Source organism: Peromyscus leucopus, chromosome 4 (assembly GCF_004664715.2).
Source record: "Peromyscus leucopus breed LL Stock chromosome 4, UCI_PerLeu_2.1, whole genome shotgun sequence".
Lineage (NCBI taxonomy): Eukaryota > Metazoa > Chordata > Mammalia > Rodentia > Cricetidae > Peromyscus > Peromyscus leucopus.
The window spans coordinates 43,050,775-43,066,386 of record NC_051066.1 but is presented as its reverse complement, the minus strand read 5'-3'; the positions used below and the strand labels follow the sequence as shown (position 1 = coordinate 43,066,386).

The following is a 15,612-nucleotide window of genomic DNA, read 5'->3' as shown; positions in this document are numbered from 1 at the left end:
CTCTTCTGCTGAGCCACTGAAAACTCACAATTATACTGAAAACTCACAACTGTGTGCCTCTCAGAGGATATCAAAAGTTTTTTCTATTTTGTTTGGCTTAGAGGTTACAGTGGTAGACAGGCTACCAAAAGCCTCTTACTGTGGCCCCATTGCCCACTTTCTAGGACTCTGAGGAAGAATAAAATGTCATGGATTTGTATAGACTTGCTTTAGATGGCAACTTCATTATTACTCTAAACCACCACAAGACCAAACAGCAAGCTCGCCTCAGCCTCAGCACCACACAGAGCAGAGCCCTTCTGCAAATTATAAGATGATGTTCTCAAAAGTAGTGCCCCATGCCCTGCAGGATGGAATAGGGAACAAAGACAGATATGCTGTCTTAGTTAGAGTTTCTATTGCTGTGAAAGGACATCATGACCATGGCAACTTTTAATAAGGAAAACATTTAGTTGGGGCTGGCTTACAGTTTTAGAGGTTTAGTTCATTTTGGTCATGGCAGAAAACATGGCAACATGCAGGCAGACATGGTGCTGGAGAGGTAGCTGAGAGTTCTGTATCTGGATTGGCAGGTAGCAAGAAGAAAGTGAGACACCAGGCCTGGCTTCAGCATCTGAAACATCAAAGCCCACCCCCAAGTGACACACTTCCTCCAACAAGGTCACACCTACTCCAGCAAGGCCACACTTCCTAATAGTGCCACTCCCTATGAACCTGTGGTGGCCATTTTTATTCAGACCACCACATATGCCTCTTAGGATTGCTTCAATTTCCTTCTTTGAGTGACAATGTGATATTGTTAATATCAGGCTTAGCTCAAAACCCAGGAAAAGACATTTGTGAACATTCTCTTAAATGAAGTGCTGATGGTCATGATTATTTTATAATGATTATCTAAGTCTATTACATAAACTACGTTAGGTTTTCAGATCTAGAAACATGCTGATTTGTGTAGATTTTCTCATTAAAAAAAATAAATTACAAAAAAAAAAAATAGTCCAAAAACTCCTGTAATGTGATGTTAAATGTCTCACTCAATAAAGGAGAGCCATCCTTTGTTAATATGGGCATCAGTGAAGGCAAAGTAAATAACAAGGGTTCTTTAGTTGGTTTCTGTATTGTAGCTTAGGTCATAGTTTTAGAAGGTATAACACTCATATATTGTGTAGACTTTATAAGACCTAAAGTACAGCTTAATTTTCAGAACATGACTCTTGAGAGGCTCTTATGATTATTGGTCCCATTTTAAAGATGAGCAGTCTGACTTCAAGGTCAGCAGTACATTCACTGTGTCATCTTACATACTTTTTATAAAGAAATACAGATTCAATCAATATGTTGTTTCTGTGATGTGTTTTTTAAAAGACAAGAAAAGAAAAGGCCTCCCCGAATTGGCATTCTGTAACAGATGGATGTCAGCTACTGAAAAATGGGAAATGGAATGTTCATGCAAATCTAAAAGAATTTTTAAAGGTACAATTTGCAGTTAGATGTCACAGCCACCAACTGCTGTGAGGTGGTATCCTATCACATAGTAATGAGTTTATATTGAGTAAATCCATCATCCCTGCTGTAAAGTTTAAAAGAAATAAAAGCCGGATGGCATTGCAACTCTTTCGTAGTGAGACTAAGCAAGATTTTCTGTGGAGATGAGAGTGTGTGGTTTTTAGCATGCTTGTCTCAGCTACCCAGGTACTGCCTGTAAATCTGTTTGCTAACTGGGTCAACCAAGAAAGGATGATGGGTGAACTAAAATTCAGCAACACGGTGTTTGGGTTGCATTTTTTCATTTAACTCATAGGCAATATATTCGATACAATGAATATTCATTAAGCAGCCAGTAAGTATTTGGCATAGTGGGAATCATAAGAATAAATAACGTATCCTTCTTGTTTTCAAATTTCTCATAATGTTCAGGAAAAAAATGAGCTCAGCATACTGGATATAATGGTTATCTGAATCAAAGAAAAGGCTTTCTCTTCTCGCCGTAGTTGCAAAGGAAAGTACGTGGGTGGTGGGTTAAGGAGAGTCGGGAGGCTCTGGTAAGAAGCTGTGATTCTAGAAAGAGCTGTGATTCAAGATCGAAGGCAGTTGGCATTTTTACAGATAGAGATGGGGAAAGTGTCTTCTGAGTGAAGACAAAATATGAACAGAGGCAGAGAAACATGGCGTCTAATCAAAACACTGTGTCTCAGAGGAATGTTACAGGAAGTCATGGAGGAAGAGGGGCCTGGTGCGCTAGCCCGTGCTGCACTCTCCCACGTGCTTTTATGGGCCCACCTGAACCATGTGTAGAGATTTTGTTGGCACTCCATAGGCCACAGCCGAGTTTTGTCCTCTGTGGCGGCTGAGAGTAAAGGAATTGTGCCCATAAGTTGGACCAGGGAAGTGCTAGGTCCACAGCTATGGTCATAAGAAGGCCTGATTCAGGTCTAGTGCTGAGATTCGAACTCGGTTTTCTGTTTCAGAAAGTCTTAGTTTATGGAATTTGGGGGCATGGCTCTATTGGTAAAGTGCTTATCAATCAAGCTTGGGCTCAAATTCCCCAATACCCACATAAAGAGTCAGAAGTAGAAGTACCCCTGTACTCTTGATGCTTGGGAGTCTGAGGCAGGCGGATCCCTGGAGTTACTGACTAGACAGCCGTAGCCAAATCATTGAGCCCCATGTTCAGTTTGTGACCCTGACTCAGAAAATAAGATTTGGAAAGTGACTGAGAAAGATACCTGGCATCAGCCTCTGATCAGGACAGACACACACACACACACACACACACACACACACACACACACACACTTCACATAACAATGATGAAGCAGTGAACAGCTGATCCATTCTAATCAGACTGAAGGCTATAAAATCAAAGACTTCTTTTCAATCTGTACTGCATGGACATTTTTGTTCATGTGAATGGATGCAGGACTAGTCTCTTCTTAGGTCCTTTAGGACCAGTTGACAAATACATGATAGGCCACCATTATCTGCCATCCTCTGTCTATCCAAGATGAGTAGTGTAGCTAGAGTTTTCCTGCCTTGCCCACAGTCGGGACAAATCTTTGTCACCTGCCAGTCCCATAGCTGCTCAGACCCAACCAAGTAAACACAGAGACTTATATTGCTTACAAACTGTATGGCCATGGCAGGCTTCTTGCTAACTGTTCTTATATCTTAAATTAATCCATTTCCATAAATCTATACCTTGCCACGTGGCTTGTGGCTTACCGGTGTCCTCACATGCGGCTTGTCATGGTGGCGGCTGGCAGTTTCTCTGACTCAGCCTTCCACTTCCTAGAATTCTTCCCCTCCTTGTCCCGCCTATACTTCCTCCTGCCTGGCCACTGGCCAATCAGTGTTTTATTTATTGACCAATCAGAGCAACAGATTTGACATACAGACCATCCCACAGCACTTCCCCTATTTTTTTTTTTTTCAAAGAGGAAGGTTTTAACTTTTACACATCTCCAAAGCCAGCTTGGTATATTTGGGAATTTGGCTGTAGCTTCTCTTACTACTTCCTGCCGGAGGAGGGCACTGTATCTTATGGGGACACAAAGAAAATTTAAAGATCATGGAGTAGTCCGTGAGGCTGTATTGTCTGAGCCAGTTGCCCTGAAACTTTAACTCTCATGATCATTACAGTGAAGTCAGATTTCATTCTTTCTATTTCTGCACAAAACCACATCCACGAGTCAGTCCCATTAGATATGAAGCTGCACTTGTTGCTGGGACTGGGCTTCAGCATCTGCATAGTTTGTTGGTTCATTTGGGCCATGTGTTCACTAATTCCTCGTAGGGGATTGCTTGGGATTCCCCACCGCTGTGTTAAACAGTGATGGTCACTTTCCCAGCACGCAGCCAGACCGAGGCATGGGTGACTTCTTAGCTGGTATTTGCTGCTTCCCATGTGATGCATCTTGTGGTCTAAAGTTCAATTTTCTTACAGAAGGATCATATCCCAGCTCTCTTGGGAATGGCAACAGCTTATATGATCTTGAAACAGACACCAAAAGCCAGAAACCAGCTGAAGCGGATTGCAAAAATGACTTGGAATCCTATTGAAGCCGAGGACCTGGAGAAGAGCTGGCTGCTGCTTGCTGATATTTATATTCAGTCAGCAAAATATGACATGGCAGAAGAATTACTAAAGCGCTGCCTGTGCCATAACCGTGTAGGTGACTGAGAACCAACTGGTTAACTGTGTTGCATAGGCGTCCTGTAGTAGAGCAATGGGTCAGTTTCTGATGTTTCCCCAGTGTGCCTTGAACTTAAATCTTTATTCTTACTGTAATCAGGAAATGAACACTATGATAAAGAAAGAAGCAGTGCTCCCTTGAAGGTAACAGGAAGATAGATTTATGCAGCTTCAAGTTTCAGCTGGTGATGCCCTACTTACAAGAAGTGCTTTTGGAATGTCAAGCATTCGCCATGATTACCCATCTCATCCCAGAACTAATGAAAAGTGCAGAGTATTACTTGTGGCCATCTGTCCCTCCCTTTAAGAAGTGTTTTTGATGAACTTAACTGCAGCTGCATGTCATTTCCACATTATTAGAACCCACTATGCATAATATAGAGAGAGGTTTCCAATTCAATTTAACGCAAGTTCTTTAGGTATAAAATGGAAGATCTTCAAGTCTGTACACTGTAAGCCCTTTTTGCTTACATTTTCTTGTACAGACATGAAGATATCTTATTATGAACATTTTTTTAAATTTCAGATATGAATTAGTACTTGCTGAGAAATAAACTTAGAAAGTTGAGGCTGTTTATATTCACAGACTCATACCAATTAGCTAAAAGTGTTAATCACAGTAAATCTGTTTTTTATTCTCTATAAGCAAATTAGACTATAAGATGGCTCATTTGCTTTTTTTAAAGAGAACTTATAATTACCTAGTAGTATTAAGATAATTTCTTAGGAATTAAAAGCCTACAAAGCACCAGTTCTTTATCAATGGGTAGACTGCCTTAAATGACCAATTTCATCAAATTTCACTTAAATTGGCCTTGAAAACAAAATACTCGTTCATCTTTAAAAATCTAAACTACTGTATAGTTGAACATTATATGCCTGGTCTGAGATTAAGCAACATTGACTAGAAATTAAATCTTTGACGCAGATAGATCCCATCTTTTGTCAGCACTGACCAAACAGCAATACCTTGTGTGATTAAATTTGATTGGTCCTTCAGAACATTCAGCCCTGTTGGTTTGGCATGTCTATTTCAAAGCATGAGGCTCAGGAATCAAAGCTTAGGAACCTTGGGTTATATAATTTTAAAATGAAAATCACTGATATTTGGACGAAAATAAGCATAAGACAACATTAGAGCATCTTGCCATAGCAGATGGCAGGAAAGCTATCAAAGACAGTGAGAGTCATGCCAGGCTCTCGGGAGCCACACTGAAGACAGGCCAACAGCCAGAGTTGGGACACCAAGTACCAAAGGGAATGAGAACTGCAGTAGATTAAAACACATCCAGTATGTTAACCTCATGACTGCTTAAAAAGACAAAAGGGGAAATAGAATTAGTCAACACTGCAGTATGCGAATAAACTGGCTGCTTCTGTCAGACGCTAGGGGAGGATTCAGCACGTGTCCTGGGGTTTCTGTATAAACTGCGCTGTTAAGTAGTCAGTCTTTGGTAAGGCATCTTGATGTAGAAATTTTTTTCCAAGAAATAACTAAGCAATAAGTATCACTGTTTTTTTTTAACATTGGTGCGTTTATGAATGGACAAACTATTACAAAAAGGGAGAAAATCAAACATCCTTTGCTTTATCATTGGAAGAAGAAAATGACAGAGATGGTGCTGGGATGAGACAGAACACACAGTAATTAAGATAAATACAACAGTGCACTATATTTTCAATCAAGTGAAATGAAAAAAAGTAATACTGAAACATTAAGACTATCTGCTGAGCTATAGGACATCTGAGTAATAAGGGGGGCTTTCCCAGGTTCACATTTGATCTGTGTTTTAATGGGAAATGGTTTTAGTGAAAATACTGATGAAATGTTTTAGAATAGGAGAAAATGTTATAGCAAATTCTGTTAGCATAAAAAGGAAATATTCAGATTGAGCCTCTGAAACAGCAGTTCTCAACCTGTGGGTTATGACCCCTTTGAGGGTCACATATCAGATATGCTGTATATCAGATATTTACATTATGATTCATATCAGTAGCAAAATTACAGTTATGAAGTAGCAATGAAATAATGTTATAGTTGGGGGTCACTACAGCATGAGGAACTGTATTAAAGGGTCGCAGCATTAGGAAGGTTGAGAACCACTGTAAAAAGCAGGAATTATTGGTGATGTCGGACTATATTATAGAAATACTACAAAGATGCAGTCAACTAACCCTGTATTGAGATAAATGCTACTGTAAAGATTCTTTATGCTACTTTTTTAAGATAAAAGAGACAGAAGAGAAATTCTCTAGATCAAAACAGATGAGCTATTTCAAACCACTCACAATCTGGGACATGGATTGAATTCTCCATCTAACAAACTTTTTAAAACTTAAATTATGTTTCAACAATTTGAAATATGACTAGTGTCTGAATATATGGGTGATTTAGAAGTTGGTACATTCTGTGTGCCTTGAGTTTGGGTGGTATTTAAGGAGGTCTTTATCTTTTAGAGAAGCATCCTAGCATTTATATGGTTAAAATTATATAGTATCAGAGCATGTTTTTCTTGGTTATATGGAAGTGTAAGTGTGGAGAAGGAGCTGAGTTAGTTAACTTTTGAAGGAAAGTTATATACCCATATTAAGTCCATACGAGTATTTAAATTATTCGCAATAAACTGGGTGCTTGTATATGAGTAAAATCCGCATACCATTATATGTATTTCTGTAAAAAGAAATTCTCCTTCTGAAAGGTTTGCACTGGCTCTTTGTATCAGTTATTCACTGTGTCCTGTACATACTTTGGTGATATATTCAAGTTTCAAAACCATCCCTTTATACACCATTTAGATGGGTTAATATGACTGGTGTGCATACACATCCCATAAAATTTTATTGGTATTGAGATTAATCTGTTCATGTCTTCCATTTGCCCCTCAGTCTTGTTGCAAAGCTTATGAATATATGGGATACATTATGGAGAAAGAGCAAGCATATACAGATGCGGCCTTCAACTATGAGATGGCATGGAAACATAGTAACCAGACAAATCCAGTAGTGGGTGAGTTCAGCAAACCGGGCCCAGGGTGTTCACAAGAAATGATATATCACTTGTAAATCTTCTTTGAAATTCATTTTTAAGACAATACATATTATATATATATGACCAAATTCTATTGTCGATGTTTTATTTTCATGATGAATTATTACCTATAAATAGTATAAATAAGTATAATTTCCTGAAGTTCCAGCTTGTCTTCAGTCACTTTCATCTAGACTAATCATGCCTTTTTTCCCCCTCTCTCTTCACTCTACTATTTGGAAGATGGTACTGTGGTGGACAAAAAGTGTCCCATTGTCAAATAAATTATACACATGTTACATTACATCTTTTTACTGTTGATCTTCTAAAGCCTTTTAACATTCAAGTACAGTTTGGGGGTGTTATAAAGGGCTACATTTCTCTGAGCATCTAGAACATCATTAGTTGTATCTGTAGACTCTTGCTTGAAGAATGTTAGTCCACAGTGTCTGAACAGTCGGGTGATATCAGTAGTGCACTCAATGACTAACCTCACTGGCGATGGGGGTCCTTCCACTGAGCTGAATCTGATTCACTGAAGCAGTGCAGATCTGTACTGTGACACAATCTGGCTCCCTTCTCTCTCACAGAGAATGACCCTTCAATGGGAACTTCCTCCTGAGGTGACCCTCAGGTACATTCTGTTCTTCCTGAGAAGATTGTCATCTTTTCCATGTTTGACATGGTCCCTTGAAACCCCTAAGTAGACTTTACCTACTCTCCCTTAAAACATTGGTGGGATTTTCATAGTTGAGAGAGAGAGAGAGAGAGAGACCACAAAGCATGAAAAATTATTTATTTGCTATGTCCCTTCTGATCTGTGTTACTGCATATGAATGTGTTTCTAAATATGGTTTGGCTCATTCTAAGTATAAGGGTGTTGATGTTTGCATTAGATTAGGTGACTTCAGGTTATTAACTTAGCCTAAGATGGCACCAGTCTTTAACAGCTGTATTATACAATGTTGGACTTGCAGTCAGACAATCCTCCTTACACTCAATGCCATCTGTTTAACTTGGCCCTGACTTGTGTTTCTTTAGGATCTGTTAAATTACTGGATGGGACAAAGTGCAGGAACTAATGATTGTTTAGAAATTTTTATCCCCTGGTATTATACATCATAGGAGATAGAGTCACCTTGTAATGTGGAAATTTTTTAAATACTCATAAAATATAAATAATTAATTCCTCCAGAGTAAGATGTTTCCAATTTATTTATATACTCTGTTCCTTGGAAAGCTTCAGAAAACACAGAGACTCCAACTCCCCAGCTTTTTCCTTACATTATTGTAGTTTATACATGATCCTGGCATCCCTTCCAGTGTTCCATCCATGGGTGGGCCTCTGATATTTTCAATTACTGAGTTTCTCCCTTCAGATTGTCACTGTATCCACTACTGCAATCTGACTGGCCAAATTAACAGTGCGTTTCACTTTCACTTGTCAAAAAACCCTTGAAATTACATACTGTTTCCGTAGAATTCTGAACCGGCTGCTGTCACTGCAAATGGCACTAAAATAGATATGCCAGTAATATATTTATAATTCACATAGAGTATATATAGTTGTATACCTTGTATAAATATGCACAGGAACACATTTAAAATGAAATATCATTTTAAACTAGAAGAACACTAAGAACTGAGAGCCAGTGAGGGGAGGATCCACTCACACCTGCACCAGACTGCTGGTTCACTCTCTCTCTCTCTCCGGCTTGCCCTATAATTGAGTGTGTACACTTTTGAGAGATGTAGTGTGCCTATATTGCACATGTTCCTTGTGCTTCCTAGCCCTTTATTTCCTTTCTCATTTTGTTTTTGTCCAAGATAACCTTATTGATTTCTAACATTGAAGTTGTGATTTTAGTCATATAGAGTTTGTTTTCCAGGAAAATTGCTATTATTTCTGTGGTACTCCAAAGTTTTTAAAAACATTTCATAATAAGATTACTATTTAATCTTTAAGGTTGTGCTAAGAGGGACTAGAGAGATGTCTTAGCAGTTAGGAACACTGGCTGCACTTGCAGAGGTTCCAGGCTTTATCCCCAGCACCCACATGATGGCTCACATGTTCTAGGGGATCTGACTTCCTCTCTGGCCTCCAATGGAACCAGACATACAAGTGGTGCACATCACCTATAGACATAAAAAAATATATAATTTTACTATGAGAGGTTAAGAATTGTTTCCCTAACAGTCAAGTAAACTGAAAAACCAAAAACTTAGACAATGTGCCTATGGGTCCAAAGTTAGTCAACATCCATCTAGTCAGTGTTCTGTTGCTGTGAAGAGACAGCATGACCACAACAACTCTTAGAAAGGAAAACATTTAATTGGGTGGCTTCCAGTTTCAGAGGTTTAGTCCAGTATCATCATGGTAGGACTTGGCAGCGTGCAGGCAGACATGGTGCTGGAGAAGGAGCTGAGCATTCTACATCTTTCAGGCAGCAGGAAGTAAGTATTTTTGGGTGTAGCTTGAGTATATTTGAGACATCAAAGCCCTCACAGTAACACACACACTTCCTCCAACAAGAACACACTACTCCAACAAAGCCATACCTCCTAATAGTGCCACTCCCTTTAGGGGACCATTTTCTTTTAAACCATTACAGTCAGCAAACCAGAAGTCCTCACTTCCACACTTAAAAGTTTTAAATGGGAAAACCCAGCCCATGTGGGCAGGACTACTCTCTATACTGGGTGCCCTGAGCAGAATAAGAGGAAAAGAAGCAGAGAGCAAGTAAGCAAAGATGCATTTGTTCTCTCTTGGTTCTTGGGTATGGCTGTGATATGACCAGCACATGACCGCTGTGAGTTCTACCTTGCTTTCCTGGAAATGATGGCTATAACTGAACTGTAAGCCATATAACCCCTTCCTTGCCTTAAGTTGCTTTAGTCATGGTATTTTATCACAGCAACAGATATGAAGCAACAACACAGTTCAATCATTAGAGCTCATGAGCAATGTTTTCATTTTCCCATTCCTGTTTGTAAGATGTAAAATTAAATGTAGATTATTATCCATTTTTATTATCTATGTTTCCATAGAATTCAGAACCGGGTACTGTCACTGCAAATGGCACTAAAATAGATATGCCAGTAATATATTTATAATTCACATAGAGTATATATAGTTGTATGCCGTGTATAAATATGCACAAGAACACATTTAAAATAAAATATCATTTTAAACTAGAAGAACACTAAGAACTGAGAGCCAGTGAGGGGAGGATCCACTCACACCTACACTTAGGTTACATGGCAGTCACTAGACTGCTGGTTCACTCTCTCTTTCTCCTGCTTGCCTAATAATTGAGTGTGTACACTTTTGAGATTATATATTAATATTAATATTATATAAATATTAATATTAATTATATTTCATGAAGTAGCCAAATGTTAAATAGCTATCCTATTTTTAGCTTTCTCCTCTTTATGTTTTCATTAATTCTTTGAGCAATAATTTTTGAATATATTTTCCCCTGCCCCAATTTCTCCCAAGTCTAGCTCCTTTCCCTAGCCACCAAACTGTGTTTTCTCTCTCTCTTTTTCACCTATCAAGTCCAATTTGTGCTGCCCATATATTCATAATGTGTAGCCTTCCACTGAAGTATATCAACCTACCAATGGCAACACTCTTAAAGAAAACTGACTCTCTCTCTCCTAGCAGCTAATCAGTTGCTAATGACTGCTCATTATTGTTGGGATTTGTGTCCACCTTTCCCTCCATCTTGCGATTTGGTCGGGCTTGAGCTTCCACAGGGTTTGTGTATGCTATCATAACCACTGTGAGTTCATATGTACAGTGGCTCTGTTGTATACAGAGGACATTTGTTTCCTTGTATTTGTCACCTAGGTTTTTTTCTTTTGGAGTTACTAGCCAATGAGGTCTCATAGACACCTAAATATTACAGGTTAGTGTCAATTTTGCTATTGGTTACTCTCTCGAACTTTACCCTATTGCTGAAGGTATCACAAACTTGAGTCAGCAAACTTGGAGCTATTAAGTTAACATTGACATGGAAGCTTCTCTATTGACTAGCCTTCATAGTGCTGAAAACTGATGTTCACACTACTGGAAAAGAAAAGTTATCATCATTTTTACCCAGATGTGAAGCCTGTGAGGTACAATAATGACTTTCCAGCAAGACATATCCATTGATGCAATAGTAGCACAATGTCATGGGATTAACCACCATTTTCTAATTGGATTTAATTCCTGTTCCATAAGATGAAACCCATAATTGGCACCATGGTTGGGCCGAGAATCTGTGGTTAGCATGTCATAGGCCCTAAAGGACAACCTATTAGAATCATTCTGCTAAATGGACAGAGTATTAAACTGACTCCTAATGGATGACTTACTGCTCTCCTCATAGAGTAGTGCACCGCTGAACTCTCATCAGATAAGTTTCTACCTGCAGTAGTAGACAGTGATTAACACACAAGCTCACAAGTGACCAAGGTGCCCATAATAAGAGCATGAGAAATGCTCAGCTCTCAATGGGGCATCTCAATGGCTGCGCCCTCTCCTCCCAGGACTTGGGGATCATTGTGAAAGAGGAAGTGGAAAGACTGTAATCTTCATTTTCTTTTTCTTGCAATAGTCTTGTAGGAGAGCAATAATCATTATGAGTGTCTGAAAACTCCTAATTGACAATACTAGAAGAGTGGCATCTCTGTATGCACAATTGTGCCAAGACTTGCTCTTCATTAACTGGACATATGATGACTAATCTACCCACCTGTGCTGCTCTCTGATTTGCTGTCTTCTAAGCAAGGACTCTGAAGTGGTTTGGTTTCCTATGTGTCTTACCACTGATCTTAACATATGCAGTCATCCAGCTTCCCACCCCCACCTGAAGAGAAAGTGGTTTTGGTTCCCAGCCTAGGTCAGCTTAGGCCTTATCCTTTCATTTCAAACACTCCAACACCCTCTTCCTGTGGTTTAGGTTCCTGCTATGGCTTTCTTGAATTGGGTCTTGGCTTGGATCTTTCTCTCATGGAATTTATCTCTGTTTAAAATTATTTATTTACTCATGCAATTGCTTAAATAATGTACTTCTTCTCCTAATAGAAAGTTGACTACAGGAATCAGTTTCCCTAATGAGTACTAAGTGAACCTCTACTGTATAAATCAGTGGGTATGTTGTTTTTTACTGCCTTGTGATGAGTTTTTACTGTAACCTGAAGTCAATGAGACCTTTTTAGTAAGTTAAAGAAACCACACTGTGGAATGTCTCTCTCAACAGGTATTCACTGCAATTCTTTTTTCCAACTTGGTTCTTTTCTGCTTGCTCTTTTTATTTCGCTTTGCTTTATAATAGCATGTCACTTTTCTCTGTGCCAGTTTGACCAGCAGCCTTCCTTAGGGCTTCCCTAATAAGTAAACAAAAGAGGAAGAAAAAAAAACACATACCACTGTATAACTTTTTTTTTTGTTTTTTTTTTTAACAGGATACAAATTGGCATTTAATTACTTAAAAGCAAAACGATATGTGGATGCAATTGACATATGTCACCAGGTAAATGCTTAAATTACAGTTTCTTTAAATAGTACAGGGGGAGGCTGGAGAGATGGCTCAGCTCTTAAAGGCTAAGGCTCATAACTCAAAGTACAGATGGACAATTTTCTTTTACTCTCAAAATGCCATTGAATAGAAAGAAAGAAAAGATGCAGTCCTGTAGCTAGTCTATTAATTAAATTGTGGAGAAATTATCAGTGTTCAGTTCAAAATTTAGAAAATAAATTTATTTAAAACAAGGATGTGTTTATAATTGGAGTTCCAATAGTGAAGGGTTTGTGTCAGTTTAAAGACATAGGCTAGCAGGGAAAACATGTTAAACAGAACCCAATTTGGAAGGATTTGAAGGCCTGCAGAGATGACTCAGCAGTTATGGACATTTGCTGCTCATTCAGAGGACCAGTGTTTGGTTGCCAGCACTAAAGTACAGCTCTCAACCATCTCTAACTCCAGTTCCAGGGGCTCCACCATCCTTTTCTGGCCTCTGCAGGTACCAGGGGCTCCACCATCCTTTTCTGGCCTCTGCAGGTACCAGGGGCTCCACCATCCTTTTCTGGCTTCTGCAGGTACCAGGCACACATTTGAAAATAGTATTGCTTTCCCAGGTCATTATTTTAAGTGGACCTTTTTGTGAATATATTTAAATCCATTTATTAGAGAATTTTGATTTATAAATTACAGATAAAAATATTCCTTAATTTAGAAAATACTTCTGCATTTCATTCCATTAAAATCCCACAATTAAAATAACACATTTAAGCTCTTTCCAGGTTTAGAATTTCCACAGCTCCTTTGTACCTGCCATGTCCCAGTGGTCCTCCATGCAAGGCAGTAGTTCAGAATAAACTCCTTACAGTTTTCTCATGTCCCTTACATCAGATAGTTATGTTCCATCACTGTTGTAGTAAACATCTGGCTAGGGGATGCTGTTGACTGCCAACTCTATAAGGCAGTGTTTCTCACTAGGGTAACTGTGGACTCCACAGTAAGGCCATGCTTTAGAATCTCACAAAGGGTAAAAGTGGACACTAAAGCCAGGCTGTGCATTAGAATCACTTATGGAGTTCTATCTTTTTAAATGAATAGCTCCTCACTCTTAGCCATAGTATTCCCGGGAATCTGAATGTTTCAAAATTAGTCCAGGAAAATCTGATGTATGCTCCCTGCTAATATCACTCTCCCAGGGTTTATTAGACATTACAATAGCTTAGTTACAGCAGTATTATAAGTTGCCCTCTAAATCATCTGTTTATTTAGGAAGTGTGTATGGGATGTTTCCATATGTGGTTCTGTATTCTGATGCTCTTATTTGCTCATCTGTGAGTCACCACTTTACAGCTATGATTACCTTTGCAAACTGTTACAGTTACAGTGTTGACACAGTGGACTCTTGGCCATAATGCCCATTTATAGTAAGAGTCAAAGTTCCCTCATTCTCAACAGTTCATTACAAATTATTTTCTTTCCCCAGGTTCTTGAAGCACATCCAGCTTACCCCAAAATCAGAAAGGATATACTTGATAAGGCCCGTGCATCATTAAGACCTTGAAAATGATTGTGTTCATTAGTTCGTTAAACTGTTGAGCAGGAGATGGCAGGGTCCAACAGCCTTTGCAGTTCACACAGCTCCAGCTGACACTGTGTCACAGAAGCGTGTCCCCTCTTCTCCAGCAGAGGCTGCTGCTGTCCGTGGACAAACACTGTGTCTGTGGTGTTTGCTGGTGGAGAGGCTGGTGAGAGCTGGCCTTGCTCTCTTCCATTAGGCGCAATGAGGTAGTTCTGTGATAAAGGCTAGTTCATGTCTAGAGAGGATTTTTTGTTAAAGTCTACGTAATATATCTTTTCTAAAGAGTATAGATTTTCAACAATCCTATTTAAAGTCTCTGGTTACCTGTTAAATTTTTTATTATAGTTTGTGATATAATCTCATGTAATTTATGAAAAAAGAATAAGTATTTTAAATGTATATTTTAATAAAGATTTTGTGAATATCTGGTTGACGTTTTTCTCAGAACTCTAAAGATACGTTGTTTTGTAAAATAAAGGTAATCTCACAGGGCATTCTGCAGTGTTACGTAAGAATATTGAAGGAATGGCGTTTCTTAGAAAGCCCTTTCCTGGGATACTATAAAAGTGTGTTTTGCCTCCTTTGTTCTGTTCGTACTTCCTACTCTCGAAGCTAGTGTGATCTTAGATGAAGATCTTCTGAAACCTGTCTAAATGGGTAAGCCCTTACAGCAGCTTTTAAGCAAAAGCCACGGAAGTGAGTCTAATGTACCTAGTGTATCCCAGACACTGGCCTGGTGAGGAAGGCTGAAAACTTCTTTCAATCCTCAGAGACTCACAGAGCACAGACCGGGAGGGCAGCTGCAGGAGGCCCTGCCCGGGCGATAGCTTTCTTCCTTAGCCAGCCTCAGCTTTTTTACACCAAAACACCCTGATCTCAATCAGCTCAGTCCTTAGCGTTCTTTTCAGTGTCTCATCTACATCTTTTTAAATTCTTTAGAAATATAATTAATAGTCCTCAGTTTTATTTTCACTTGCAATAAAATATTTTAATAATTTGTTTGTCTTTAAATTAGATTACTTTGAGGATCACATCTCCATGACTTCAGTGTCCATTTACTGCCAATTATGTGCTATGAAATTTTAATCATTCTTCACCAAAATTGCAATTATAGCATTTCATAAAACTCTGATAACAACTGCTGAGAGAGAATTATTCTCCCCCAGCACTGAGACTCCTAATTGGCTGTTCTGCCTCCCTCAACTTTCACACTCTACCTATTCTTTCCTTAACAAAGACTGAGCATGCACTTGTGGTGATTTGAAATGAGAAATATCCCCACCCCAGACTCATGTATTTG

At 39.0% G+C, this 15,612-nt stretch overlaps 1 protein-coding gene across 3 annotated transcripts in view; it reads left to right on the top strand.

The window, feature by feature from the left end:
- Ttc21b (tetratricopeptide repeat domain 21B) overlaps window positions 1–14,738 on the top strand; it is a 77,559-nt gene extending 62,821 nt beyond the window's left edge. For 2 of the 3 annotated variants that reach the window (XM_028877924.2, XM_028878614.1), the window contains 4 exons: window positions 3,944–4,168; window positions 7,079–7,199; window positions 12,678–12,745; window positions 14,217–14,557. In XM_028877924.2, the coding sequence (XP_028733757.1) occupies window positions 3,944–4,168; window positions 7,079–7,199; window positions 12,678–12,745; window positions 14,217–14,294 (492 nt within the window). In that variant the 3' untranslated portion in view covers window positions 14,295–14,557. Of the gene's footprint in view, window positions 1–3,943; window positions 4,169–7,078; window positions 7,200–12,677; window positions 12,746–14,216 lie in introns of all 3 variants that reach the window. The other variant, XM_028877201.2, reaches the window with a different exon arrangement.
- Window positions 14,739–15,612: the final 874 nt, after the last annotated feature.